This window comes from Emericellopsis cladophorae (assembly GCF_022114955.1).
Source record: "Emericellopsis cladophorae strain MUM 19.33 chromosome Unknown NODE_23_length_310842_cov_116_589050, whole genome shotgun sequence".
Taxonomy (NCBI): Eukaryota; Fungi; Ascomycota; class Sordariomycetes; order Hypocreales; family Bionectriaceae; genus Emericellopsis; species Emericellopsis cladophorae.
In genome coordinates, this window is record NW_026250948.1 from 78,761 (window position 1) to 105,502 (window position 26,742).

The window sequence follows — 26,742 nt, forward strand, 5'->3', positions numbered from 1 at the left end:
TCCGCACAAAGCTGTCGAGGAACTTAATACTGGGATGTAGGCTTTTATCTTGCGGGGTCATCCCATAACCCTGACGTCGTGCAGTAGCTTAGATACCTAGAGGGCGAGAACCTGCATGGACGGGTAATTCGGCGATAAACCGGAGTATCGGAAAGCTCGACACGTCGGAGCCGTGAACGAGTTGCTCGAAACGTTGAATGCGATATCAGTTATTTATGATGCTTCAGCTTCCGCTCGATTCTTCATTGTCGTGGGACCTACGTGTTCCCAAGCCTCCCGAAATGCTGCCAAATTGTCGACGTTGACGACATCCATTCCAAGAGCCATTAAATTAGGCCAATTGCCATCCGGCCGATCGAACCCTGCCCTAGAGAGACCCCAGCAGCGAGCCTTGAGACTGCGCGCATGCGCAAGATCAATCGCATATTTAATGTAGGTCTCGACTTCCTCACGCGAGACTCTATGCCTGCGGTCACGATACGCACTGTCGAGAAGTCTGCGGTGAGATGTACTTGCCCAATACGCGTTTGGGGAATCATATTTACCGGAATTGATTTCTAGCAAAGGCGCATCAAGAAAGACGAATTGCGAAGCGGTTTCTATGTCCGATTCCACGAGATATGCTGGCAGGCTTCCAGTCACGAGAACCGTAATCGGCCCTTGCCTCAATGTCCCATTCTCGCTGGTTGTCAGCCATTTTCGCTCGCGTAACGGCTGAAGGGCAGCGCTGAGCAACGGCCAAGCGCGTTGCGGACAAGCCTCAACATCAATCAAGAGCACAAGCTCCTGCAGTGGGTCAACATCGTATACGCCTCGAGGGGGCCCTGAGTCCTCTGTGTCGTTGTTTCTGTCCGCGAGCATACAATATAACGGAGCCGGGTACAAGGACTGTAGTGTATGGCTAGGCGACAGCGAGTCCCGCTTGTGCGCGACAAGCAGCTGTCCTCCGAAAGCCCATATATCAGCCTCGACACTCATGCAGCCTACTTCTAAGGCAGAGGTCAGAGGAATCCTCTGCCAAAAGCCGTTGTGTGAGTGGCATGGAATTGTTGGTGTCGGAGCTAGGCGCGTCTGCTGTAAGTGCTGGTGGTTGCCTGGCGAGCTATTATGGTGAGCAATTTGACAAATGGAGAAGAGCAATAGCCCAATAAGCCTGCATTAGTGATTAACATTGGGATACATGGTGAATAAGAGTGCTGCTTACCAAAGTGCAGATAAGACCTGGACTATAGGTTTCAGGAACATTCGACGTCGCGGGAAGCCTGGGATAACCCTAGAAACCTCTGGAGATTTGTTGCCAACGGGAGCTGTCTCCTCCTGGCTCCGAGCTTTTCGACGAGACATCAGCTGACTAATCAGAATGCGCTGTTGCCTCGACAATTGTGACCGTTTGGCGTGAATGGCTTGGCTGAGCAAAAGTTCTGGGTGGGAATGTGAAAATTGCTACAACCGGCGCAGTGTCTGGAAGCTCTGGTGAGCATGAATGGAGCCGTGTTTTGTTTGGTTGCTGGCTGCATCATGTTTTGGCCGAAAGTACAATCGTGGAAGGACCTGCGCTCTTGCGATTATGGTACGTACTTTTGCGGTTCTCAGCCAGAGTAGTAAAGTACAGAAATACTGATGCTCTAAGCAGTTCGCAGGGCAGTATGGTAGTTGATACCTGACCGTACTTGACCAATGCCAATCACAGTGATTGTTCTCATGTGCTTGCTAGTGGGTGATTGTTTCCGGTTGGGCTCGAGTCCGGTCACGATCACCACGACGGGCCTGAGTTGTGATGTGCGAAGGCCCATAAAAAAGAAAAGTTGCGGCGCATGCCCCCGTTTGGAGGTCGGTACCAATTGCTGTATCCCCAATTTTTCTAGCCTGCACGACCTAAGTCAAGCTCAACCGTATCAAACCACATCAAATCACCGACAAACCAGCCAATATGCCGCATAAACACAAGAGGAAGCGTGGAGAAGACCCAGAGTAAGTAATATCATGTGCTGAGGCTCATCCCACGCTTATCAAGTCTATCAGCTTCGATCTCCCACCTAGCCACCGTGCTCGTCCCCTCCCCGTCGGTGTCAAGGGCAAAGCGCCGCCACAGACCAAACCGAAAAAGCAAGCACGGTTCAAGGACAATGACGCGCCCAGAGCTTTTCGACGAATCATGGCCGCAGCCCAAGGCAAGAAGTTTCCTGGTGGTCTTGACGACGGCCAGCCAAAGGGAAAGAAGGCACCGGTAGCGAAGTCCGAAACAGAATCCGAGAAGCTGGCCATTCGACCAGGCGAAGATCTGCGGTCCTTTTCTGCTCGAGTAGACGCTGCGCTTCCGGTTTCTGGCCTGAAGACGAAGACCGTGGTCAAGGACGGCAAAGATGAGCAGGGAAACAAGGTCTGGCGGACGAGGAAAGAGTTGAAGATGCACAGGCTCTACGACCAATGGCGCGTTGAAGAACGAAAGGCAAAGGAACGGCACGAGGAAGAACTAGAATTGGAGGCAGAGAAGGAATTGGAGAATGACGGCGAGGGTATCACTTCGTCATCCTTCATGAAAACCCTAGATGAGGCAGAGGATCACAAGGGCTCGAGAAGAAAGGGCAAGAAAGGTCGCGCGAAAGAGAAGGAGGAAGATCCATGGGCAGCACTGAAGAAAAATCGAGCAGAAGCCAAGATTGGGCTACACGATGTGGCACTGGCGCCGCCCGAACTGAACAAGAAAAAGGAGCGGCAGTTGCAGGTCAAAGAAGGGGCAATGGCTGATGTTGAGGGCATTCCAAAGGCTGCTGGCAGTCTGCGACGTCGCGAGGAGCTCCAAGCGGAGAGAGACGCGGTGCTCGAAGCGTACAGACAAATGAGGGACACGAAACAGGCCGCGTCGAAGGGCAGCAGCAAGTCACTCCTATAGCATTGGTATATGGAATTGAGCATCGCGAAGCGTTAATCAATGAGAACGATCGAACAGTCTGGCCGAGAGGATTACCTAATTTCGAGGGAAGTCGCACTATTCCAGTGTTGCTGCCAATGCTGCAGCTGCCCCCACCACACATTCAGGATTCCCGCACCGCGTCTGATGTTTCTTTGCTCATACATATTACATCCCTTCAATTTGCGACAACACGCGTTCGAGTCCTACCGCTGGCAAATCTAGTCGTCATTTTTTTTTTGAAAGTCCCCGGTGGCCGGCTATGGGCCCGCCAAACCATGAAATAACATGACCTTGGATCTCGAGGGTCTTATCGGCGGCCTCATACTGTTGATCAGTTGTAGTGGTGAAAAGGGTAAGTTTTGATGCTCCTTGGAGAGCTGCTTGAACAACATCTATTATCTGCGAAGATTCTGCGCGCGATGCGCTTTGATAAACATTTTTCAACGTCAATGATTTTTGATATCATATTTTGGATACAAGATATCTGACTTTCTACCAAGGTTGCCCGGTGGGGAAAGTGATTGAGACCATCGAGGCAAAACTCGCGGCGCCCTCGGACATCGCTAAAAACCATGACAGCGCATTCCGTAAAGAGGCAGATAACCACTCGGTGACAACTATTTGGAGCTGGCTAGTTGCGAGGCCAGATATCTCCGTGGGTCCCGACAGGAGCTATAACCACCTTGCGCTGCCCGAAGTTCAGGCACTGTGCTTGCAAACGCCTGTTAGTCACCGCTTTGAGGCACCGGCGACGAAGAGCGAGAAAGACAGTCCCCAGACAGCGAAAGGACTGCTTTCGCAGAACACAAGCAGCCATGTCATCGCCGATACGTCCGCTGCTGCTTTCGAGGCTGTTTACAGGGATAGTCACAGCCATTTCCCCTCGCCTACGCAGCAGGTCGATGCTTCCTCGCGAGATCAGCATGCGAACGATGTCAGAGTGTTCGCCTCGGAAGACAGGATGTGGGAGTGTATTGCTGGGCACGCGGTAGATCACAAACGCCTTCCGCGGCTGGAGTGGACCTGTCTCATGGGTATTGCCTCCACAATGACCGACGGTATTCTGCAAGGCGATTTGGGGCGCCTCGTGGATCAAGACAAGCGCTCTGTACCCAAGCGAACTGATGTGCTGGACCAGAAGGGATATATCACGAAGAGATCTGCCTTGCTGCGGGGCACAAAAACCAGCCGCTTGTGGCTCCATCGTTTCGCACCAGGCAACATCGAGAAGGCGATTAGCGAAGAAGTCGAACGTGCTGAAGTAGGTCTGGACTTGTCACAGGAACTCCTGGCCGAAGACCTTGAGCCGGTGCCATGGTCGGACCGCTGGAACAAGAACGACAACCCCGACTACATCTCGCTGATCAGAACAATCATGGCCATTACCAAGTCTTGGGGTGTCATTCGCGGCCTGGACCTGCGAAGGAAACTCGATGTCATCGGCAAGCCCTGGCATATGAAAATGGTATCTCAATGCTGCCGCTTTCTCCACGGGCGAGGTTGCCTGCTCTACGTGGCCGCGCAGCACGATGTTGGCGAGCAAGTTTACAAAGACTGCATACAATTTGTGAGGGACGTGGAGTCCTCGGATTACAAAGTATATCTCGCAACGGGCAGCCGTAGGCCTGAACCCAGCGGTGTAGTGAACACTGCGGAGAATGATGAAGCGGAAGGGCCCCAGCTCAGATCAACTCTGCAAAACTCCTTCCCGCCATGGTCGGTAGACGAGCCATTCGGAAACTTTTGGGTCAGAATGGCCCAGGCCTGTCTTGGGCCAGGCGTGGCCAATCCAGATATTGGCACGTTCAGTATGGGACCTGGCTTCAATCGGTACATTTCTTCGACTACACATCTCACAGCCGGAGCTATGGCCCAGCCCCCATATTTGCAGCATTTCCAGGTGACAGAGGAGCTGGTCAGGACCGGCAAGATTGCATCCTTCCGATATGTCGTGCCCGAGCGCGTGGCAATCGTGACCTCTCAGGCAGACGAAACCTTTGGATTCACTCCTTTTGCGCCCAAGAAGCACGAGGTCGACCAGGTTGCATCACTGAGCAGATTATGTCGGAGCACTATCGTCCGAGGAAAGAATCGCGGCAAGCCTAAGCTCGAGAGGATGCTTGCAACTGGTACCATGGCTAGGGGAGATGACGAAGACAGAGACTGTATCGAAGTTAAAAGGCCGAGTCCGGTCAAAAAAGCCCACCAGAAAGATTTCAGACAATCGTCAATTGCAATCAGCGAAGTAGGCTCGCAGGCTGACAAGGCATCTACACTGATTGTGACGCTGAAAGTCCGACCGCAAGTCCTTGAACGCATCGCCCTCGCTACAGCCTCACGCTCAACGGTTTGTTCACAGGCAGAAGATGATGCCGGCCCAGTTAGCCTTCTCCCTGGAAAAGCGACCAGTATACGGCAACAGGAATTGAGCCCACACAGCGCTAGTGAGACGCTTGAACCACCAGCGGGGAGCCAGTCTGGTATAGCGACAAGTGTACCAAACAATCTGGGCGCTGTCGACCAAGAGCTAGCGGCGACAATATCTCCTCTAGGGCACCCTGCCAGCGAGGAAGCACCGCGAGTGACAGGCGGCCGCGGCCGCGGCCGCGGTCGTGGTGCCCGGGGTCGCGGACGAGGCGGTGGCGGCCGCACCACAGGCTCGAGCGACATAAAGCCTTGGAAATGTGAAAAGTGTGGGGGGGCGTGGAAGAATGATATCGGTCTCAAGTACCATCTCGAAAAGGCCAGAGTGCCTTGCAATGTCAATTGGGATCCGGCTGCTGAGGCAGCTCGGTTGATCGAGCGGAAGATGGAGACACAGAAGACGAAGGCGGCAAAAGACCAGAGGCAGCTCGCAACAGCATCCACACAGCCAGAGGAGGCGCATAGCGATGCAGCTGCCACCTCTGACACATTGGACGGCATTGCCAAGCGAAGAAAAAGAGTACCTCGCTACGTCAGCTCTCCTCGTAGTCGGTCACCCAGCGCCGCGTCCGTTCGGGACGACTCCTCACGGAAGGTTCCCATAACAAAGAGGTTTCAGGTCGTCAAACTAGAACGGACGGTGCCAGATGACGCGGCAAGGAATCCCATGCTGCCTACACAGGGCCTCTTGCTCCCCACTGACCGACTACGTTTGCGGACCGTCGCTGACCTTGCGCTTGGCCCCGGCCTTTCGACAATGGACGTCACGGAAACGGGCCGCGAGCGCTCTGGCTCTACGTGTGACAATTTCCCCGGTCAGCCGTCTACCGTCGGGTATCCGAGCGAAGAGGACACACTGGCAGGTCAGGAGGTGCAGAAGCGATATTTCTCCGGCCATCATAGCAAGCTTAATCGGTTAGAGGGGAGGCTCCTCAATCAGAAGGAGCGCAATGAGCGGACGTCTCACTTGCTCAAGATTCTCTTACGCGACCATGATGGCGTCTTCCCGGGGGGAGAAGCTTTGTGGCGAGCTTTGCGAGTTTTGTGGGATCGAGAGTACCGGCACGAGGTTCCTCGCGTCCAGTGCCTCACCAACCGATCTTTCTGGGGCTCGGTGATAGCCATGATACGGAATAAGGAGGTTGCGGAACACTGGCATGTGTTTCGCAGAGATGACGGCAAAATCGCAAAGGTTCAGACACTAACTTCAACTGGCGAGGACCCCTCATCCCCTAAAGTTGTGAGGCTTGTGGAACTGATGAAGAACCGATACCCGGATCCCTATGTGCCTGACAGCATCCGAAACGCCGAAGTCACAGTTCTGAAGATCAATGGCCATGCGATTCCTTCGAGGAGGCCACTGCCTACTTTGGTTTCGAGATTGGAGGCGCCCGTATATACAAAGCAACTAGCAGCCAAGCGCCTGAAAGAACACGAGCAGGCCGACGCAAAGAAAACAAATCGCCCGCGATGGTCGGTAGGCGCTCAACGCAAGGGCCCTGCAGGTAAACTGGGATGGGTAGGCCACTCCAACAGCAAGCCTTGGCCGACCGAGGATCCTGAAGCTGGGCCATCCAGCGTTGTGACATTCCTCGACCCCAACACGTATCTTGAAGATGACACTCCTGATCACCGCCCCAAAGAGAGTCGACTCGTGGACGCAAATGCAACCAAACGGATTGAGTCGCATCGAAAAAGGTTGTTGGCTAGTGACACCTGCATCACCAACCCGATTGTGCCATCGCTGATCTTAGAGGGCAACGGGGAAGGTGCTTGGGAATTCCTCGGTCTGAAATTCTTCGAAACAAGCCACGCTAGTTTCACCCTCGACGGCTGGATGCCTTCCTCAACGTGGTTCAAATGGGAGGAACTTGCCTGCAGTATTGATATGCGGACCGGCGCCAAAGCTCCAAAAGGATTCCATCGATATGAAGAGCGAGATAGGAAGTGGTCGAGAGCCATGGATCGTATTCATGCCATCTATGAGGCAGAGCAGAGTGACTATCACCGGGCTATCAAGGCTGCGCCTGGTGAAGCTGGGCCGCACAACATCTTTGTCGATGTAATTGGAGACAGCGGACCCTTTGACTCCGACATTGATCCCTCGCGGCTGGAATATGTTGAGCAATTGACGTTGGCCGATGGTCGGAAGATACAAGATGACGCTCCAGACAGCGACTCGTGGGATAGCAACGATGATGCTATCGTCTTCATCAAAGGCTTGGCATCTCCCTTTGTCAGTGCCGAAGAAACGCGTCGGAAGAAAGGAGCGCTCCGCGCTGTTCGGGGTGACCGTGGAAAAGGGGTTCCTCACCAAGTCCCAAGTCCCCGGCCAGAGCGCGCCAAGTTTGTTCCCCTCAAAATGCGCCAGCTCACCGCGCTGCCCAGTCGCGTCAAGTCCCAGGCTGTGGAAGGCGGAGAAACGGTTCAATATGATGAGCCGATACCCAATCCAAAGGAAGTGCTCGCGGCCTTTGTCGCCGTGCGCGCCCTGCTGGGTGGCGTCGACAGATTCATTGACTGGGGCATCTTGGTCGACCTGTTCCCCGACATTGAACTTGCTCGCCTCAGGAGGTTCTGGTTAGCTACGCAGAAAGCGCGGGGGCCCTTCGTCGCCGAGTTCATGCATGACTTCCAAGACCGATACATCGCAGCTTGTGGGCGTGATGAGCTGCCTCTCATCGACTACGAACACGCTGCAGATTACGACTGGCAAGGCTTGGTGAGATGGACGATGGAGATTCCAGCAGAAAAGGATCAGCATTTACCCCCGACCATGGAGAACCTCGATGACAGTTTCGTCCTGAAAGATGTCGAGAGGGACAATGATGACTGGAAGGAAAAGTACTATCATGTCGCGACATCCACCCTCGCCCGACTGGAGTTTCTCTCTTCTGAACCAGCCGCTATCAGTGGCCACTCAAGGTCTCGTTGCGTAGACAGATATCAGCCAGCGCGATCGTGGATGCGTTCCCTGTGTATCACACCTGCTTCCGGAACTCAAGCTGCTGCGGCCATGCGCAAGAAACTTCTCGAGCTGGGAGGGGGCAACCAGTCTGAAGTTTCTCATCTGCTGAACACGGCGATCGATCAACTCTCTGAAACGAAAGTCCTCAAAAAGACCAAAAAAAGTACCATTCCTGGTGGTGTCGAGTACAGATTGTCAGAGCCCTACACCACCAGCCTCGCCCGCCTATCACAAATGCAAAAGTACAAGGAAGCGCAACAATTCAAAGAATCGTTGGACGCGGCGGCTCGGAAAGGAGAGAGCTTTCCAATCTCTTATACGCTTTCAGACGGTGCGATGATGGCGGTCATGAACCTGTCAGCCAACGGAAGAGTACGCGTCCGGTCCACGGATGTGCCTTATATACCCTTTGGCTTCATTCCTGGAAACTACGAATCGCGCAAGATGCCCAAGACCAATCTCCACTTTGGGATCGCGGTTGAGGCTACGGACGATTATCTCTACAACCAGGATATCTCTCTTCTGCACCACGTTAGGAGCGAGGAGCCGCCGCGGGTTGGACCAGCGAAAGCAATACCTCAGTGGATTGACTTTTGGAATCGGCCCCAGCTCCACAGATGGTGGGAGGTACTTGCCTCTGTGCTCTTCCTATTCTCTACGCGAGGCGAAATGTCGGGAGACCTGCTGGTCAAGGCTATGAAACCTGTTCTGGAACCCTTTGAGGCAGAGGTGATCTTGGATTGGTGTGTAGAGAAAGGTCTCCTAGAAAATGAGGAAGGAGAGCTGAGGTTGGCGGAGTGGTGGTGGCTGGCAGTACCAATGTCGCAGAGATGATTGTGCCAGTAGTGATCCAAAATAGTAACATTCCGCTAAAAGACAATGCCAAAGTTCCAAGACCAACGCTGTTCCCGTAGCCCATTCTAATCAACCATCGTCAAGCTTAAGAACGGCTTCCCTCCATAGCGCCCCACTTAGAGACGACACACCGTCGATCGATGCGCAAGAATCCCCTTAAATGTGAACAACAGAAACACTATGACGGGATATGCAAGTGCCACGCGTAGATGCTTGCGTAACAAGGCATGAGTTCGCAAGCAAACCCACAGGCTTCATTTACTCCAACCAACGCCTTGAGAGCGTATCCTACACGCCCACGTACATGATCCTCATGAGCAACGCGACCAGAAAGACCACGAGTGCAACAATGAGGCGATCCAGCCAAACGGGTACGCCATTGTCATTCCTCCAGCCTGCAACCTGGCCCGTCGGCTGCTCTGGCACAGGCACCGCTTGTGTTGCTGTAGGCTGTGCGGGTATTGGTTGCGATGCTGCTTGAATTGGTCTGCTCTCATAGTTCCTGGTTAATGGTTGCGCCTGCGCCTCTGCTTGCGAGCGGTCCACAGGTGGTGCCGTCTGGACGAACCCTTCCGCCATTTCAGCCATCTCCCTCTCCTCTTCCTCTTGCTGCTGCTGCTTCTGTTGTTGTTTCGGCTTCTCCAATTCATCTCTGAAGCCCATCTTCAGCTCGTTTGGCACAACATCCTGCTTAGCCTGCGGCGCGTCTTTGCAACGATCCGCGGCGTCGGCCATGATCTCTGCGTTGGACATGCCACAGACGCCGCACCTCCAACGACAGCTCTCTTCGGCCATGGTCTTCCGCCTTTCCTCGGAGCACTCCATGCCACCGAGTTGGCCCTTGACGTCCGTCTCCATGAAGCTCCTCAAGGCGACGAGAGCGGTACGGATTCCCCATGCCGGCTGCCATGTCTCCTCATGATGACCTGATATACTCAAGCATATCTCTCTGTTAGTCTCAAAGCGTCCGCTCGGGGTCAAGAAGCGAAAAGAAGGTGGGCGGTACGGATATGTGGGCGGGAGTGAGATGCGACCGTGATACTGTCCCGAGGCGTAGGGACTCGAAGGTGGGCCGCGAAGTGTGAAGTGCCATTCGAACAGGTCGGATGCGATGGGAGAAGCGGCAAAGTCGGGTGATGGTGATTTTTGCAGCTCGGCTGCTTCTTTGGCTGTGGAACTATTAGTGACTGTCTGTCTACTAGTTATGGTCGTCGGCGGACGTGGTGGAGGGCGTACTTATACGCTTGAGCGTCGTGTTTGCAGCCATGGCGGCAGAAGAAAACCAGCAAACTAATCAAATTCCAATGAATAATGCAGTCGACGACCTTTGGATCAGTGAGGAAAGACGGGCATGTAATTCTACAGAAGAGCTGATGTATGTTCAATGCTAAGGCACCTTAGATAAAGAGTACCTTAGATGAAGACACCTTACACAAGCACAATAGCCCCACCCCCCACGCCGAGTCCGTGTCAAGGAGTCGCGGTTCAAGCGGCGGGCGTCAGGATGACCGATGACGGGACGCAACAACTTGAACCGACCCACTCACTTGCGTTACATAATCACATCAGTCGACGGTTTTCTATAACGACGGCGACGAATCTCCATCCCCAACATTGAGCAATTGAACATCCACGACGTCGCGTAAGCTCAAGAGAACTATCCAGACGGATTCGAAGCATACTGACGCAGACTGTACAGCAGAATATCGACTAAGCGAAGACATGGCTGGCCCGACGCACCACCCCCGACCGACTGGTCCTCCCAAACCTCCTGTTCCTCATGTTCCTGGCATTTACCGGTATACTGCCACTGCGCTCGGCGCGGGAATGTGGTTCTGGGTAAGCATTCCTTCTACAGCGTTTGGAGCTGGCTCTCTGGATCATCTTGCGACTCGACGCTAACTTGGCACAGTTGATGTACCGGGCAAAGAAGGACGGTAGGCTCTCTCAAACCGCGACCGAACGAATACACGACAGAATATGATGCTAACACATGCAGGTCCCGTGTTGATGGGCTGGAAGCACCCTTGGGATCACTGAATGGGTGCAGATCTGGGCATTGGTATATGCGCGCAGGAGGCGAGGCGCTGGTAAGGCGATACGATAATTCTACGCAGATACGTGGAGGCAGTCACTGAAGAGCAATATATGGAAATTGTTCGCACCATGCTTACACTCAACTCGCTTCAAGATTGTCGACATTTGCCTTGACGCCGAAAGATGCCTCTAAATCCGCATACTGTTCTCAATGGTCTTGTACTTCTTCCTTTGCTTCACAGCCCCAGACAACTTCAGATTCCATCTGCCAATGGCACGAGCCAGATTTCCGGCGACCATTGTTTCAAACGTCCACCCTAGTCCCAAGAACAGGACCCCCAACCCGATGAGGAGCAATTCAAAACTGAAGCTCATGTAGCTTAGCTGCATGAGCTTCTTCAACCAATGCGCCGGTCCCAGCACCATGTACAATACCACTGCCAAGGCGAGCAGCACCGTCAGAGTGAATGGCCAATTTTTGGCGGCGCGATCGCGGAAAGGCGGGCCAGCATTGAGTATCACCGCCGCAAAAGTGTACTCGAAGCACGACATAAGGAACAGTGCGGTGTTCTCTGAGTTTTTGATGTTGCTGCCCTCATGCTCCAGCTTTGGGGGCTTGTACCAAGGCTGCTCTCGCACGGCAACGTAGGCCACGGCTTGGATGGCAACGCAAATAGCCATCAACCCAAGCAATGGTATTAGGACTTTACGCGACACCAAGTCCGCGGTCGGTCGCTTGCGGTGAAGCTTCTGCGCAGGCCCAGACCAGCCCATGAAGATGGCCAGCGGAAGGATCAGGACGAGGTCGATGAATAAGAATTGGAAATCGCCGAGATTGGATGCCTTGGCATAGAGAAAGCTGACGGAGGTGAACTGAATCGCAGAGTAGAGACTCATGTACTCGAAGCAGCTGAAACTCGTGACCAGCGCTGCACGGCCTTCACGGATGACCTCCAGCACACAACGAATATCGAAGACCCTCGAGGTAAAAGGCGCCGCCACAGACGCTTCTGCTTCAGAAAGTGAGATCCCAACATCTGCAGCTTTCAGAGCACCGCAGTCGTTGGCACCATCACCGCAGAAGCCCACGGTATAGTCGATGCTTTGCAACTTCTCCACTAGCTCGTGCTTCTCATCTGGTGACATGCGGGCAAAGACTTTACCGCGAATGAGCATACGCTGTAGGGTTTCGGGGGCGGCATAGTCGACGATCCATCGAAACACGTCGCCGGTAACAGCAAGTGAGAAGTCGCGAAGATTAGTGATTTCAAAGGGCAAGGTCGAGTCGGCAGATGGTGACGGAGGGAGAGGCTAATAACGTTAGTGTAATCTCGCAGTGACATTCAGTCAGAAAAGCTTACCAGCAACGTGTTCCTATCCAACGTGTAGGCGCTGTTGTCGATACTCTCCCATTGAAGCTCAGCTTGCGGGTCCCGACAATCACCCTCAAGAAAGCGAGGGACGAAGCAATGCGCACGTCGGTCCATGAGCGCGCACTCACGCGCAACGCTGATTGCCGTGAGGATATTGTCACCTGTGATCATGACTGTCCCAATGTTAGACTCTGATAGTTCATCAATCACTTCTTTTGTTGTCGGCTTGAGTTTGTTCTCGAAGATGATGAACCCAACAAAGTCTAGCCCGCTTTCGACATCGTGGCGTGTCATCTTCTGTGCTTTGACCCAGGTCAGCTTCGGGAGGTGGCGTGTGGCACAGCCGATCACACGGTAGCCCTTGTGAGTGTAATACGAGAGTCGCTCTTCGTAGTCAGCGGGAAATGTATCTGAGCGACAGATCTCACGCATGGCCTCGGGGGCGCCTTTCACGTAGATATCAGCACTCTTTGCGCCAAAGTGACGAACGATCACACTGGCCCGTCGCAGCTGAGAAACGAATTCGAAAGACTTGACGACGCCAAGCTGCAATGATCCATCCGGTGGGCGGGCAATTGATGGCGCAAGCCCTCCTTGCTCCTCGTCGTCGACATCCCCAGCACTCTGCTTGCCCTCTTCAAAATTCCAATTGGTGAATTCGAACATCTTCTGGTCTAGAGGGTCGCCTACAAGTTCGCCGTCGACTGAGCGCAACGAATGGCAGGTAGCCATAGTGTGCAATACTGCCGTCAGCGCATGGTCGGGATCGGAGTCAGCCTCAGTCTGGACCAGCGCCTGCGACTCTGAAATAACTTCGCTGAAGCGATTTGTCGTCTTGGAAACCACTCTCACCCCAAGTACGTCCAGGCCTTCCTCTGTCAATGTACCTGTCTTGTCGAAGCACATAATGTCAAGTTTCCCGCCCACATTCACCCGCTGAGGGCTGATACAGAAAATGCTCCTACCCTTCAGGCGGGCCAGAGCGAAGTTGGTACCAATAGTCAGGGTAGCAGGCAGTGCAGGGGGCACGACGATGGTGATGAGGTCCAGGGCTCGTACAATGATAACGTGCCATTCGACGCCAAGCCGAACAAAGTTGACGAAGGAGGCAACGAAGCCGAGTATCGCAATAAGGGCCATGACGCTAATGTAACGGAAAGAGTCCCGATAGAAACTGAACCCGGAGGGCTTAGGAAAGAGCATTGATCGTACAAGAGCGCCTTTGGTCGTGTTGAAGCCTGTTCGAACCACAAGCGCCAAGGCGACAGCATCGCCGTCTTGATCCTCCTGCGGCCGGCGGGTTCGCACAATTTTGGTGCCACAGAAAAGGAAGTGACGCGCCGTCTCAGGAGAGACAGACGATGCCCCCAAGTCCATGCCTCGTAGCGTCTCGTCGTTGGCAGGTATCTTGGAGACGGGAACAGATTCGCCCGTGAGCATACTTTCATTGACGATACAGTCGCCGCTCAGAAGTAGCCCATCGGTCGGGAACTGTGTAAGGCTTGGGTCGCTGACTTCGTAGATGTCGCCAGGTACCAGGTCGCCTGAGGAAATGTAACGCCAGAACCCATTTCGGAGTACCCGAACATCGCATTCAAACCGCGAGATTTCGCGGAGGCGTTTCATAGTCGCACGAGTTTCGATCAAGGTCGAAGCGATGCTGCCGACGGAGATGACGAAAATGCAGGCTGCGTAGTAATAGTACGAGTCCAACGACCATAACGTGAGTGACGCTGTCTGGAAGATGTAGAAAGGATGGAGGACCTCGTCAACGAGTAGCTTACTCGTGGACTTCTGCTCAATGTCAATGAGGTTGCTGCCAAACAGAATTTCGCGAATGCTCTTCTCATCGGTATCCAATCCCGCCCGAACGACTCGCACGTCAGTCCAGTCAGGATCCTTCCAGCCATAAGACAGGACAAACTTGTCCTTCAGCGGATGATAGCATAGGCGGACATAGCGGTAGTCGAGTATACGTAGGTCTTCGATCAAGGGATCATTGTCGTCGTCCAGATCCTCCGCAAACATTTTCTCGGAAAGTCCGAAAACTGACGACAAAGGACGACCGTAAGACCGCATCTTGACGTCGAGAATGGACATTTCCTGCCATTCATTCTCAATGACAACCCAGTCGCAAGTAGCCAACGCACAAGGCCTTCCCACGACAGCCACATACCATCGTGGCATCCAGCGCAGAGCCAGGAAACCAAGCCCCCCTGTCAGAATGCAAATGGCCAGATATAAAACATATCCAACCACGCTGTTACTGAACCCGGCGATGGCAATCGTCAAGTCTTCGTTCTTCATGTACAGCTTTTGACTCGTCCGGCCCGTCAACCGCCCGCTGCGCTCTGTGTATGCGCTGTCCCTCCGCAGAAATGGCGCATGTATCGAAGTCCGTGACGCGGTAGATGAGTGCCGTCGCATAATGTACGCGTCAGGCCTGCTATCGTCGTAGTCGTGATCTGCAGAATCGTCCTCGGCCATGTCGACCTCATCCTCCCCTCCATCCTCTATGCCAAACTCTATATCGCCGATGTCGCTTACACTTCGTCGCATGTATTCCGAGTCGGCTTCGAATACTGGAGAGTATTGCTGCTGCTGCTCTTCGTCGTCCTCTTCATCGTAGTATACAAAGCTCGTCGTGGAGTCGGCGCGATGCCGACGATGCGAGAAGTGAGAAACACTTGTGGGGAGACTTTCAGCCACGGGCCCTGAGAAGAGCTCCTCTTGGGCCATTTCGACATCTTCGAAGATACTGGACTGGCTCTGGTTGGAATTCAGGCGGTAAAGGCGCGGTGGTCCTCCATTGGCCGTGGCTCGAGACGAACTCCGGCGTCGTCTCGAGGCGTTCTCGTCCTCCATGGTGGGAATGTCACCGGCGATGCACTGTCGCTGACATGGGAGAGAGAAGCTGCCAGTGGTAAAGTGAAGTGGAATGTTCCAGGATATGACAGCTTGTATGACAAGGTGTTGTGACAGTAATGGGGGTTTGGGTTTAAGGAGTAGAAATAGTCGGCACACTTAACGTTAATGCACGAACTGTGATCTGACTATGCACGTCAATGGTCTTTTTTTTCTCGCGACTTACGTACATGAGCGCGCGTGGGTACGGACTTGGCTACCCTACAAACAAGATTCTGCTGCGCTCAGGCTATCACAATGGACACTTGACACTCGCGTAGAGATGAAGCAGCAGAAAACAAAGTGACATGTGAAAGTAAGTTATTCACATATGCTCCGGTGCCAGATGGCAGGTTCGATATCTTTTGTCGACTATCTGGAGGAGACAGTGATCAACCAGTTAATAGTGTACCAGTCAGATCTGCATTTTCTTTTGGGATTTTGCTCAATTCCGCATGCATGCATTTGGTCCCTTGACCGCCCAACAAAGAAGCATTGTACGTGAATTTGGAAGGCATGTGGCCAAGTTAGATGTATATATGTATCGTGGCTCAATTGATCTGTTACTGTGAGACGTGCATCAAAACACGTGAGGAGGAAAAATGCACCTTCGTTACGTCTGGTGTATATTGATTTCAGCAAGAAATGAGCGCCGGATCGAAGACGTGTACACACACCACTTACGGCGTTCTAGATTCTCAACAAGAAACACAACCTGCAAAGCGTTAGCTCCGAAGCCTGGCGCACCAAAACAGCAGATCCAGGCTGCTGCGTGCTGCCCCGACAGGCCGTTTGAATTTTTTCGTCTGGGTTAGTAGTACCTGAGGGGTGTTCCCCCACCAAAAACGGCAAAAGCGGTTTCTGCTGGCCGGCTGGGTGCCAGTGGCTCTGCTCTGTTCTAGCTCAGGCGGCGGGACCAGCGTCAAGGGCCCTACCGCCTCTCTCTCCATACCTCACTTTTTCTCCTTCACTCTCCCACACCTCACCACCGCCCCCTTCCCGACCGCTGTTGTTCCACCTACAACTACATATTCAGTATCAAATCTATCAACATGGCCGAACCCATCCGTGGAAAGCGCCCTGAGGCGACTGCTCCGTAAGCTTCGAGACGCCCATTACTGACGAACGATACTGATCTTACCCCACCTTAGGACCCCCCAGAACACGCCTGCCACCAACGCGCCCATTTCATCGCACGCTCAGCAGCCTGGTGTGTCGAGCATCCGAGAAGGTGCGCAGCTATGAATGCATCAGAATATTTGCATGGTTCAGCTAACGTTCATAGATGATATGGAGCGCGCCGCTGCGGCCTCCATCTTTGCCCAGAACCCCCAGCTCGTCCAGATGATCCAGGGTCGTCTGGGTTCCCTTGTTGGCCGCTCCTCGGGCTATGTCGAGTCCCTTCCCGCTACTGTCCGCCGCCGAGTCGATGGTCTCAAGGGTTTGCAGAAGGAACACTCCAAGCTCGAGGCCGAATTCCAGCAGGAGGTCCTCGAGCTCGAGAAGAAGTACTTCGGCAAGTTCACGCCCTTGTATAACCGTCGTGCCGAGATTGTCAACGGTTCTACTGAGCCTACGGAGGAGGAAGTCAAGGCGGCTGCCGAGGACGACGAAAACAACGACGCGGAAGACGAGGACAAGCCAGAAGCCGATGCCGCCAAGACCGAGCAGAAGAGCGAGATGCCAGAGGATGTCTCCGGTATTCCAGAGTTCTGGCTGTCAGCCATGAAGAACCAGGTCTCGTTTGCTGAGATGATCACCGACCGTGACGAGGCTGCTCTCAAACATTTGACCGATATCCGAATGGAGTACTTGGACGTGCCCGGCTTCCGCATCATCTTCGAATTCTCTCCCAACGACTTCTTCTCGAATAAGACTCTCACCAAGACATACTACTACCAGAGCGAGATGGGCTACGGCGGCGACTTCATCTATGACCATGCCGAGGGAGACGCCATCGACTGGAAGCCATCTCAGGACCTCACCGTCCGCGTTGAGGCCAAGAAGCAGCGAAACAAGAGTAAGGGCACCGAGAATCGCAGCCTGACAGTCACTGACAACCATGTAGCTACAAAACAGACCCGTATCGTGAAGAGGACGGTGCCATGCGAATCATTCTTCTTGTTCTTCTCGCCTCCCAAGCCTCCTAAGGAGGATGAAGAGGATGACGACGCGGACGTCGCATCGGACATTGAGGAGCGTCTTGAGTTTGACTATCAATTGGGCGAGGATATCAAGGAGAAGCTGATTCCTCGTGCCATCGACTGGTTCACTGGCGCAGCTCTTGCCTACGAGGAAATCGACGATGAGGATCTTGGCTCCGACGATGGTTTTGACGACGTTGATGATGACGACGACGATGACCTCAGCGAGGACGCGGACGAAGATGAGGAGACTGACGAAGAGGTCAGTTCCCTTGTGACGCACCGTAAGAGACCAGCTAACATGAGGCAGGACGGCTCAGGCAAGCCTAGGCAAGAAGCCGCCGAGTGCAAACAGAGCTAAACGACAAGCGGCACACAGAAGTGAAGAACTTTTCGAGCTGTGATGTTAGGAACACTCGGGGATATGCCTAAGGAAGAGCTCCCAAGCAGGACTATCCAGGGGTCGCTTCAGGAAATGACCCCGAAGGAAGGTCAGAGGAGCACAAAAAAACAGAAAGGCATGACGTGCGTTTTCGAGGTCACTATTTGATACGATGCGAGTTTATTAGACGGTACTCTCGCTGCTTGATTTTGTCTCGTGGATTTATTTGCGATGCGTTTTACAAACGTGGTATGGTCTTCCTTTCTGAGCATGTAATAGGATGTAGTATAAGTCTGTGATGACGGCAATTCAGTAATAGAAGTAATCGCTACCGCCCCGTGAGCAATCTCCGGAATACTCCACTAAATCGACCTCAATGCGTGCATACACGTGCACAACAGACAATTCGATGATCAATCAGCGGAGTGATGCCATGTTCGTGTCGCTCCAGTTGCTCCATGTCCGGCTGGCGAAACTGTGACTGCATGCAGCTGCAGCAACATGCGGTATTGCTACATGAGGAAATCAGGGTGGTGCCAGTGTCTTGGCAGGCGCTAGCTGGCACCATCCACTAGCACTTTGTTTGCCAGCATCTGGTACGTAGTGTTATCCAAAGCCATCATCGATTTCGAGATACTGTTGTTGTTCTTCTTCTTGTTGCACCCGTCTTGCTTCTTCTGAAGTGCGGTACATCCTCATGTCTGTCAACATCATTACTTACAGTCAGACTTGACAGCGTCGGGAAATGGTAATTACTTAAGTTAGATGGCAGAAATCAACGACCGGTCGCGTAATGGACCCTTCAACTTGCCCCACCAATATCCAATCATCGCAGTAATTACTGATGTAGAACAATGCCCCTCCATCCGATACCCGACCGAGCCTACTATGACGCGGGGCGAAAGACTGATCTGTCGCCGTTATTCGCAAAAAGGGTCGCGACGGCCACAGAAAGAATTTTACTCGATTCCGGGCTAGGCCCGTGACTCAAACGCTCCTCTTGTCGCTGTATTGACGGTGAAGTGTGACTGGATAGTCCTCGAATTAGCACAGGGTCGCCCGAAATCCAGCACCCACCACGAGCGCAGCTGTCATACGTTTTACTGCTGGCAACGTACTTAAGTAATTCTCTCATTCGCAAACTCGTCCTCGTTCTCTGTTATATCAAGCCAACGTCGAAGTTCAGGTCGATCGACTCCAATTATACCATTCCCTTCTTCCAACAGTTGATCATCGCCTTACACCACGATGAGCCCCCCTCAAGACATCAGGGCCACGCCTTCAAACAGCGAAAGAGCTGTTTCCACGAGCTTCGGCCATCAGCTCTCCACCTCGCCCTCGGCCACATTCCATACACCATCAGCCTCCCAAGGTAGCTGGCCTGGTCCTCTGGTACAACGGGTTGCCTCCGAGAAACAGCTCAAGCCCTTCAACACCCAAGACGTGAAGATCCTCCTCCTCGAAAACGTCAACAAATCTGGACAGGAGATTCTCAAAAAACAAGGCTACCAGGTCGAGGCTCTCAAGACCTCACTACCCGAAGACGAGCTCATCGAAAAAATCAAGGACGTACATGTCATTGGCATCCGCTCCAAAACCAAGCTTACTGAGAAGGTCCTCAGCAAGGCCAACAACCTTCTTGTGGTAGGCTGCTTCTGCATCGGCACAAATCAGGTCGACCTTGACTATGCTGCTCGCCATGGCATCGCTGTCTTCAACTCCCCATTCGCCAACTCGCGCTCTGTTGCCGAGCTAGTGATTGCCGAGATCATCGTCCTTGCCCGTCAACTAGGTGACCGCTCCAACGAGATGCACCGTGGCACTTGGAACAAGGTCAGTGCCAAGTGCTGGGAAATCCGCGGCAAGACGCTCGGCATTGTTGGCTACGGACACATTGGCTCGCAACTGTCGGTCTTGGCAGAGGCGATGGGTATGAATGTCATCTACTACGATGTCGTTACGTTGATGGCGCTAGGTACGGCACGACAAGTGCCTACTCTCGACGACCTTCTGAACGAGGCCGACTTCGTCACACTCCATGTGCCAGACTTGCCCGAGACACGCAATATGATTTCCACAAAGCAGTTTGAGCAGATGAAGACTGGTGCCTACCTCATCAATGCCAGCCGAGGCAGCGTTGTGGACATTGCCGCCTTGATCAAGGCAATGAACGGCGGCCAGGTGGCTGGTGCTGCGCTTGACGTGTACCCCCATGAGCCTGCGGCCAATGGCGATTATTTCAACGCCACGCTCAATTCTTGGGGCGACGAGTTGCGCAACCTGAACAACATCATCCTGACACCTCACATTGGCGGCAGCACGGAAGAGGCACAGCGTGCGATTGGTATTGAGGTTAGCGAAGCCCTCGTACGCTACATCAACCAGGGCATTACTCTCGGCAGCGTCAATCTCCCCGAGGTACAGCTGCGCTCTTTGACACTGGAAGAGGAAAATACTGCACGCGTCATCTACATTCACAAGAACGTGCCTGGTGTATTGCGCCGCGTCAACGAGATTCTGGGCGACCACAACGTCGACAAACAGATCAGCGACAACCGCGGCGATGTGGCCTATCTGATGGCAGACATCAGCAAAGTCCAAGTTGGGGAGATCAAAGATTTGTACGAGAGCTTGGAGGGCCTCAGCTGTAAGTGTTTGCATCTTATCATCACAAGACATTACTTACTAACCATACTACGCAGCTCGCATTCTTACACGTGTTCTTTACTAGATTCTTTGCGACAGGGGAGTACATGTCATCACCTTGGCGACTCAACAACGTTAAGGACGGGAAAAAAAAGTATCTGGGTGCTGCGGCCTCAACAAGTCGAATTTCGGAAAGCCTGGGTTGCATATATCGGAGGCGTTCCTCGGGGTTGCATTTTAACTTGTTCAACCAATGGTACATTCCTGCCAGAAGGACCTGTCAGCCTCGTGAGAAAAAGTGGCAAACAAATCTAGTGCCCTTGAGAACCCGGACACACCGTTCGACTAATAGGAAGTCCGGGTTGTGAGTTACGTGCGTTGATGCGGCAATTCTGAGAGAGGCTGGCTTGGTCCCGACGTGACGCGAAGGTTCGCGCTCAGGGGGTTGGGGCCTGAGCTTTACTTACCTTATACTCCAGAGGCTTAGGCGGTAGAAGCCCGCCCGGACTCAGGGGGCGCGCCAGGGGAAAGCTGGTTCCGTATGGACAGAATTGAATACTCACTGCACACGTCCCGGCAGTGTGGTCCCCTACCTATTTATTTTGGCGTCTCCACCGCCTCTAGCCCGGCAGCTTGCATGTGGCGTGGATCCTCCTAACTTCCTGAGGCAAGCACCCCAAAGGCTTCAACCCCTTGTCCGTCCCGACAGAGACCGTATCCCGTTGTGCTGTTCCTGGCAGAAGCAAAGGAGAGCAAGCTTCCCAAAAGTTTCCTTGTCTCCCCATCAGCAACGTTGTTGACACTCCGAGTCCATCGTCTCTGACACGGTCGTTGCCGCCTCCATCTTGTTGCGACAACGGAGAGCTGATTTGACAGTGTTGGACACCGCTTCGTTCTTTTTTCCCTGACGCCGTTACGAATTCCCACGAGAACACGAGCTTCCCTCGCTCATGACCTCCGTTACCCATTCCGCCTCCAGCAGACCGACAACCAACCGTTGCACCAACCGCACACACACACTCTAGCGTCTTAGAGATAACTGGGCGTCGCCCCAGATGGCATCGACATATGATGTCGGCACGAGAGCTTGGCAGCCTGATGCTGCCGAAGGCTGGGTAGCGTCTGAGCTTATCAGCAGGTCTGTTGATGGCGGAAAGGCGACGCTGGTCTTCAAGCTCGAGAATGACGAGGAGAAAACGATCGAGGTCTCAGAGGAGGCTCTCACCAAAGGCAACGATCCGGCCCTGCCACCGTTGATGAATCCCGCCATGCTTGAAGCGAGCGATGATTTGACGAACCTTTCACATCTCAACGAGCCGGCCGGTATGTGTAGGATCTCTGGACCTCAGACGTTGCTAACCGCTCCCAGTGCTCCAAGCGATCCGGCTCCGATATATGCAGAAAGAGATCTATACGTACTCTGGTATCGTTCTCATCGCCACCAACCCGTTTGCTCGCGTCGAATCTCTATATGTCCCGGGCATGGTTCAGGTGTACGCCGGAAGGCAGCGTGCGACACAAGCCCCTCATCTGTTTGCCATTGCAGAAGAGGCTTTTATCGACATGATCCGCGACAAGAAGAACCAGACGATCGTTGTGTCTGGCGAGTCGGGTGCCGGAAAGACTGTCAGCGCCAAGTATATTATGCGATACTTTGCAACACGAGAGTCCCCCGACAACCCGAGCGGCCGGACTAAACGCGGTAACGAATCTATGAGCGAGACAGAGGAGCAGATTCTTGCGACTAACCCCATCATGGAGGCCTTCGGTAACGCAAAGACAACAAGAAACGACAACTCCTCGCGATTTGGAAAGTACATCGAGATCATGTTCGATGAGGCAACCAACATTATCGGTGCCAAGATCCGTACCTACTTGCTGGAGCGTTCGCGTCTCGTTTTCCAGCCGCTGAAGGAGCGCAACTACCACATTTTCTACCAACTCGTCGCTGGTGCTTCGGATGAACAGCGCGAGGAACTAAACATTCTACCGGTGGACCAATTCGAATACCTCAACCAGGGGCAGTCACCAACGATCGATGGCGTTGATGACAAGGCGGAATTTGAGGCAACGAAAAAGTCATTAACTACAGTTGGTGTGCCAGAGGATCAGCAGCACTCGATCTTCAGGATTCTAGCTGCTCTTTTGCATTTAGGCAATGTCAAGATCACAGCATCGCGAAACGACAGTGTCCTTGCACCAAACGAACCCTCGTTGGAGAAGGCTTGCGACATCTTAGGCGTCAATGCCGCTGACTTCGCGAAATGGATCGTGAAGAAGCAACTCATCACACGTGGTGAGAAGATCACGTCCAACCTGAACCAGGCTCAAGCCATCGTCGTGCGAGACTCGGTAGCAAAGTTCATCTACTCCAGCCTGTTTGACTGGCTCGTGGACGTGATCAACCAAAGTCTTGCCACCGAGGAAGTTCTGAGTCGCGTTGTTTCGTTCATTGGCGTGCTGGATATCTACGGTTTTGAGCACTTTGCCAAGAATTCGTTTGAACAGTTCTGCATCAACTACGCCAACGAGAAGCTCCAGCAGGAATTCAACCAGCACGTGTTCAAACTTGAGCAGGAGGAGTATCTCCGGGAGCAGATTGACTGGACGTTTATCGATTTTTCGGATAACCAGCCGTGCATCGACTTGATTGAAGGCAAGATGGGTATTCTGTCCCTTCTCGACGAAGAATCGCGCCTACCCATGGGTTCCGATGAGCAGTTCGCCATGAAGCTCCACAACAACTTTGGTGATAATAAGCACAAGTTCTTCAAGAAGCCTCGCTTCGGGAAGTCTGCTTTCACCGTGTGCCATTATGCTGTGGATGTCACCTATGAATCAGACGGGTTTATTGACAAGAACCGCGACACTGTGCCTGATGAGCAGCTTTCAGTGCTGCGTGCTACCTCAAACGAGTTCCTGAAGACAGTCCTCGACGCCGCCGCAGCAGTGCGCGAAAAGGATGTCGCTTCGTCGTCGTCGTCCAGTGCTGTTAAGCCCGCTGCTGGTAGGAAGATCGGCGTGGCTGTCAACCGGAAGCCAACACTGGGAGGCATTTTCAGGTCGTCACTTATCGAGCTCATGCACACCATCAACAACACGGACGTCCATTACATCCGTTGCATCAAGCCAAATGAGGCCAAGGAGGCGTGGAAGTTTGAAGGCCCCATGGTGCTGAGTCAGTTGCGTGCCTGCGGTGTACTGGAAACTGTGCGCATCAGTTGTGCGGGTTACCCGACGAGATGGACATATGAAGAGTTTGCTCTTCGTTATTACATGCTCGTTCAATCCAGTGGATGGACGTCTGAAATTCGTCAAATGGCCGATGCTATCCTCTCCAAGGCGCTTGGCACCAGTTCCGAGAAGGGCATGGACAAGTATCAGCTCGGTCTGACGAAGATCTTCTTCCGTGCCGGTATGCTGGCCTTCCTTGAGAACTTGCGCACAAACCGTCTGAACGAATGCGCCATCATGATACAGAAGAATCTGAAGGCCAAGTACTACAGGCGTCGTTACTTGGAGGCCCGTGAGGCCATTGTTCAGACTCAATCTGCTGTGAGGGCATTTATCGCCCGGAGACATGCTCGAGAACTGCGCACCATCCGGGCTGCCACGACCATACAGCGTGTCTGGCGCGGTCAGAAGCAGCGCAAGGCGTACCACGTCATTCGCAAGGATCTCATCGTTTTCGAGTCCGTTGCAAAGGGCTACCTGCGCAGGAAGCAAATCATGGAAGCGAGGGTTGGCAATGCTGCCCTCATTATCCAGAGGGCTTGGAGATCGAGAAGTGCGCTGCAGACATGGAGACAATATCGCAGGAAAGTTTGTCTGGTCCAGAGTCTGTGGCGTGGTCGACAGGCTCGCAAGGAGTACAAGGGCATGCGAGAAGAAGCTCGTGATCTAAAGCAGATCTCGTACAAGCTGGAGAACAAGGTGGTGGAGCTGACTCAAGCCCTGGGCTCGATGAAGGAGAAGAATAAGAATCTGGCGTCACAGGTGGACAACTATGAAAGCCAAATCAAATCGTGGAAGAGCCGGCACAACGCACTCGAGGCCAGGACGAAGGAGCTGCAGACGGAGGCCAACCAGGCCGGTATCGCCGTTGCTCGTTTACAGGCAATGGAGGACGAAATGAAGAAGCTCCAGTCTGCATTTGACGAATCGACTGTCAATATCAAGCGGATGCAAGAAGAAGAGCGCGAGCTCAGGGAGTCACTACGTCTGTCCAGCACTGAACTGGAGGATGCTAAACGCATCAGTGGGCAACACGAGAAAGACAATAGTAGTCTGCGACAGGAGCTGGAAGCACTTCGCGACGCACTGGAGCTCGCCAAAAGGAATGCTCCTGTCAATGGGGAGCTTACAAATGGCGCTGCGCCAGCTGCGCCGGTTGGCGCCGGCCTTATCAACCTGGTAGCCTCCAAGAAGCCCAAGCGTCGCAGCGCTGGCGCCGAGCCCATCCAGGCCGATCGCATGAGTGGAGCGTACAATCCTCGACCGGTATCTATGGCTGTGACTGGCACTGCGCATCGCCAGAACTTGTCTGGCACAACATTCACGCCCGGCCTCGATAACGTCGAGATGGAGCTTGAGGGTCTACTGGCAGATGAAGACGGTCTGAACGAGGAAGTCACCATGGGTCTGATTCGCAACTTGAGGATACCCTCGCCCAACACGACGCCTCCTCCTTCTGACAAGGAAGTGTTATTCCCCTCTTACCTTATCAACTTGGTCACGTCCGAGATGTGGAACAACGGCTTCGTGAAGGAATCAGAACGCTTCCTCGCCAATGTGATGCAGTCGATCCAGCAAGAGGTCATGCAGCACGATGGCGACGACGCTGTCAACCCAGGCGCTTTCTGGTTGTCTAATGTGCACGAGATGCTGTCGTTTGTATTCTTGGCCGAAGACTGGTACGAGACCCAGAAGACGGACAATTATGAGTACGATCGCCTCCTGGAGATTGTCAAGCACGACCTGGAGAGTCTCGAGTTCAACATCTATCATACATGGATGAAGGTGCTCAAGAAGAAGCTGCACAAGATGGTTATTCCGGCGATCATCGAGTCGCAATCTCTGCCAGGTTTCATCACCAATGAGAGCAGTCGCTTTCTTGGGAAACTGCTGCAGTCTAACTCGGCCCCGGCGTACAGCATGGACAACTTGCTGAGTTTGCTGAATAACGTCTTCAGGGCTATGAAGGCGTACTACTTGGAGGACGCCATCATCACCCAAACAGTGACCGAGCTTCTGCGCCTCGTCGGTGTCACAGCATTCAACGACCTCTTGATGCGCCGCAACTTCCTGTCCTGGAAGCGAGGCCTGCAAATCAATTATAACATCACTCGTATCGAGGAGTGGTGCAAAAGTCACGACATGCCTGAGGGCACGCTTCAGTTGGAGCATCTTATGCAGGCTACGAAGCTGCTGCAGCTGAAGAAGGCAACACTGAATGACATTGAGATTATCCAGGACATTTGCTGGATGTAAGTTTTCAACCACGCAATTCGCACTTGGACCTATGCTAACAACGCAGGCTTTCACCCTCACAGATCCAGAAGTTGCTGAACCAGTACCTCGTGGCCGATTACGAGCAGCCCATCAATGGCGAGATCATGAAGGCCGTTGCTTCGCGCGTGACCGAGAAGAGCGATGTACTGCTCCTCCAGGCGGTCGATATGGAAGACAGCGGCCCATATGAGATCGCGGAGCCTCGCTCAATCACAGCTTTGGAGACATACACCCCTTCATGGCTACAGACGCCGCGTCTCAAGCGCCTGGCGGAGATCGTCTCAGCCCAGGCCATGGCGCAGCAGGAACGCGGCAGTAATGGAGACAGTCTCGAGGGGCACAGTGTATTAGAAGAGGTGGACGAGGGTGAGCCGGAAGATTAATGCTTCCGGAAGACAAGTCATCTACACGTTTGTATGGCATAGAGATGTGAGGCTGGGGTCCTCTGCTGTTAGAGTATGCCATGTTCTTTTACTTGGTCGGATGCGGGATGTAGCGGAACATAGGGGTTGAGGATGAGGATTTTGGCATGTCCCCGTAGAATTGGATGCGTTCGAGAGTAAGAATACAATTAGACCAGAAGA

At 53.4% G+C, this 26,742-nt stretch overlaps 6 protein-coding genes across 6 annotated transcripts; 4 read left to right on the plus strand and 2 right to left on the minus strand.

Annotated features, from left to right (window-relative positions):
* Positions 1-1,930: 1,930 nt before the first annotated feature.
* On the plus strand, positions 1,931-2,893 carry J7T54_004024 (uncharacterized protein; the record flags this gene model as incomplete). The annotated part of the gene is made up of 2 exons (XM_051506540.1): positions 1,931-1,971; positions 2,023-2,893. The coding sequence occupies 2 exons, from the start codon at positions 1,931-1,933 to the stop codon at positions 2,891-2,893; spliced, it is 912 nt and encodes a 303-aa protein (XP_051362107.1).
* Positions 2,894-3,199: 306 nt separating this feature from the next.
* Positions 3,200-9,140, plus strand: J7T54_004025 (TFIIIC transcription initiation factor complex subunits Tfc3; the record flags this gene model as incomplete). Its single annotated transcript, XM_051506541.1, has 2 exons — positions 3,200-3,266; positions 3,415-9,140. 2 exons carry the CDS (start codon positions 3,200-3,202, stop codon positions 9,138-9,140), a joined length of 5,793 nt encoding a protein of 1,930 aa, XP_051362108.1.
* Positions 9,141-9,449: 309 nt separating this feature from the next.
* On the minus strand, positions 9,450-10,428 carry J7T54_004026 (putative ubiquitin-conjugating enzyme protein; the record flags this gene model as incomplete). Its single annotated transcript, XM_051506542.1, has 2 exons — positions 9,450-10,330; positions 10,398-10,428. 2 exons carry the CDS (start codon positions 10,426-10,428, stop codon positions 9,450-9,452), a joined length of 912 nt encoding a protein of 303 aa, XP_051362109.1.
* A 959-nt stretch (positions 10,429-11,387) lies between these two features.
* Positions 11,388-15,436, minus strand: J7T54_004027 (cation-transporting ATPase -like protein; the record flags this gene model as incomplete). The annotated part of the gene is made up of 2 exons (XM_051506543.1): positions 11,388-12,509; positions 12,560-15,436. The coding sequence occupies 2 exons, from the start codon at positions 15,434-15,436 to the stop codon at positions 11,388-11,390; spliced, it is 3,999 nt and encodes a 1,332-aa protein (XP_051362110.1).
* Positions 15,437-16,527: 1,091 nt separating this feature from the next.
* On the plus strand, positions 16,528-17,980 carry J7T54_004028 (nucleosome assembly protein 1-like 1; the record flags this gene model as incomplete). The annotated part of the gene is made up of 5 exons (XM_051506544.1): positions 16,528-16,571; positions 16,627-16,706; positions 16,761-17,495; positions 17,544-17,881; positions 17,930-17,980. 5 exons carry the CDS (start codon positions 16,528-16,530, stop codon positions 17,978-17,980), a joined length of 1,248 nt encoding a protein of 415 aa, XP_051362111.1.
* Positions 17,981-19,249: 1,269 nt separating this feature from the next.
* J7T54_004029 (uncharacterized protein) lies at positions 19,250-26,541 on the plus strand (the record flags this gene model as incomplete). The annotated part of the gene is made up of 5 exons (XM_051506545.1): positions 19,250-20,648; positions 20,704-20,720; positions 21,703-21,970; positions 22,017-26,133; positions 26,184-26,541. 5 exons carry the CDS (start codon positions 19,250-19,252, stop codon positions 26,539-26,541), a joined length of 6,159 nt encoding a protein of 2,052 aa, XP_051362112.1.
* Between the last annotated feature and the right edge of the window lie 201 nt (positions 26,542-26,742).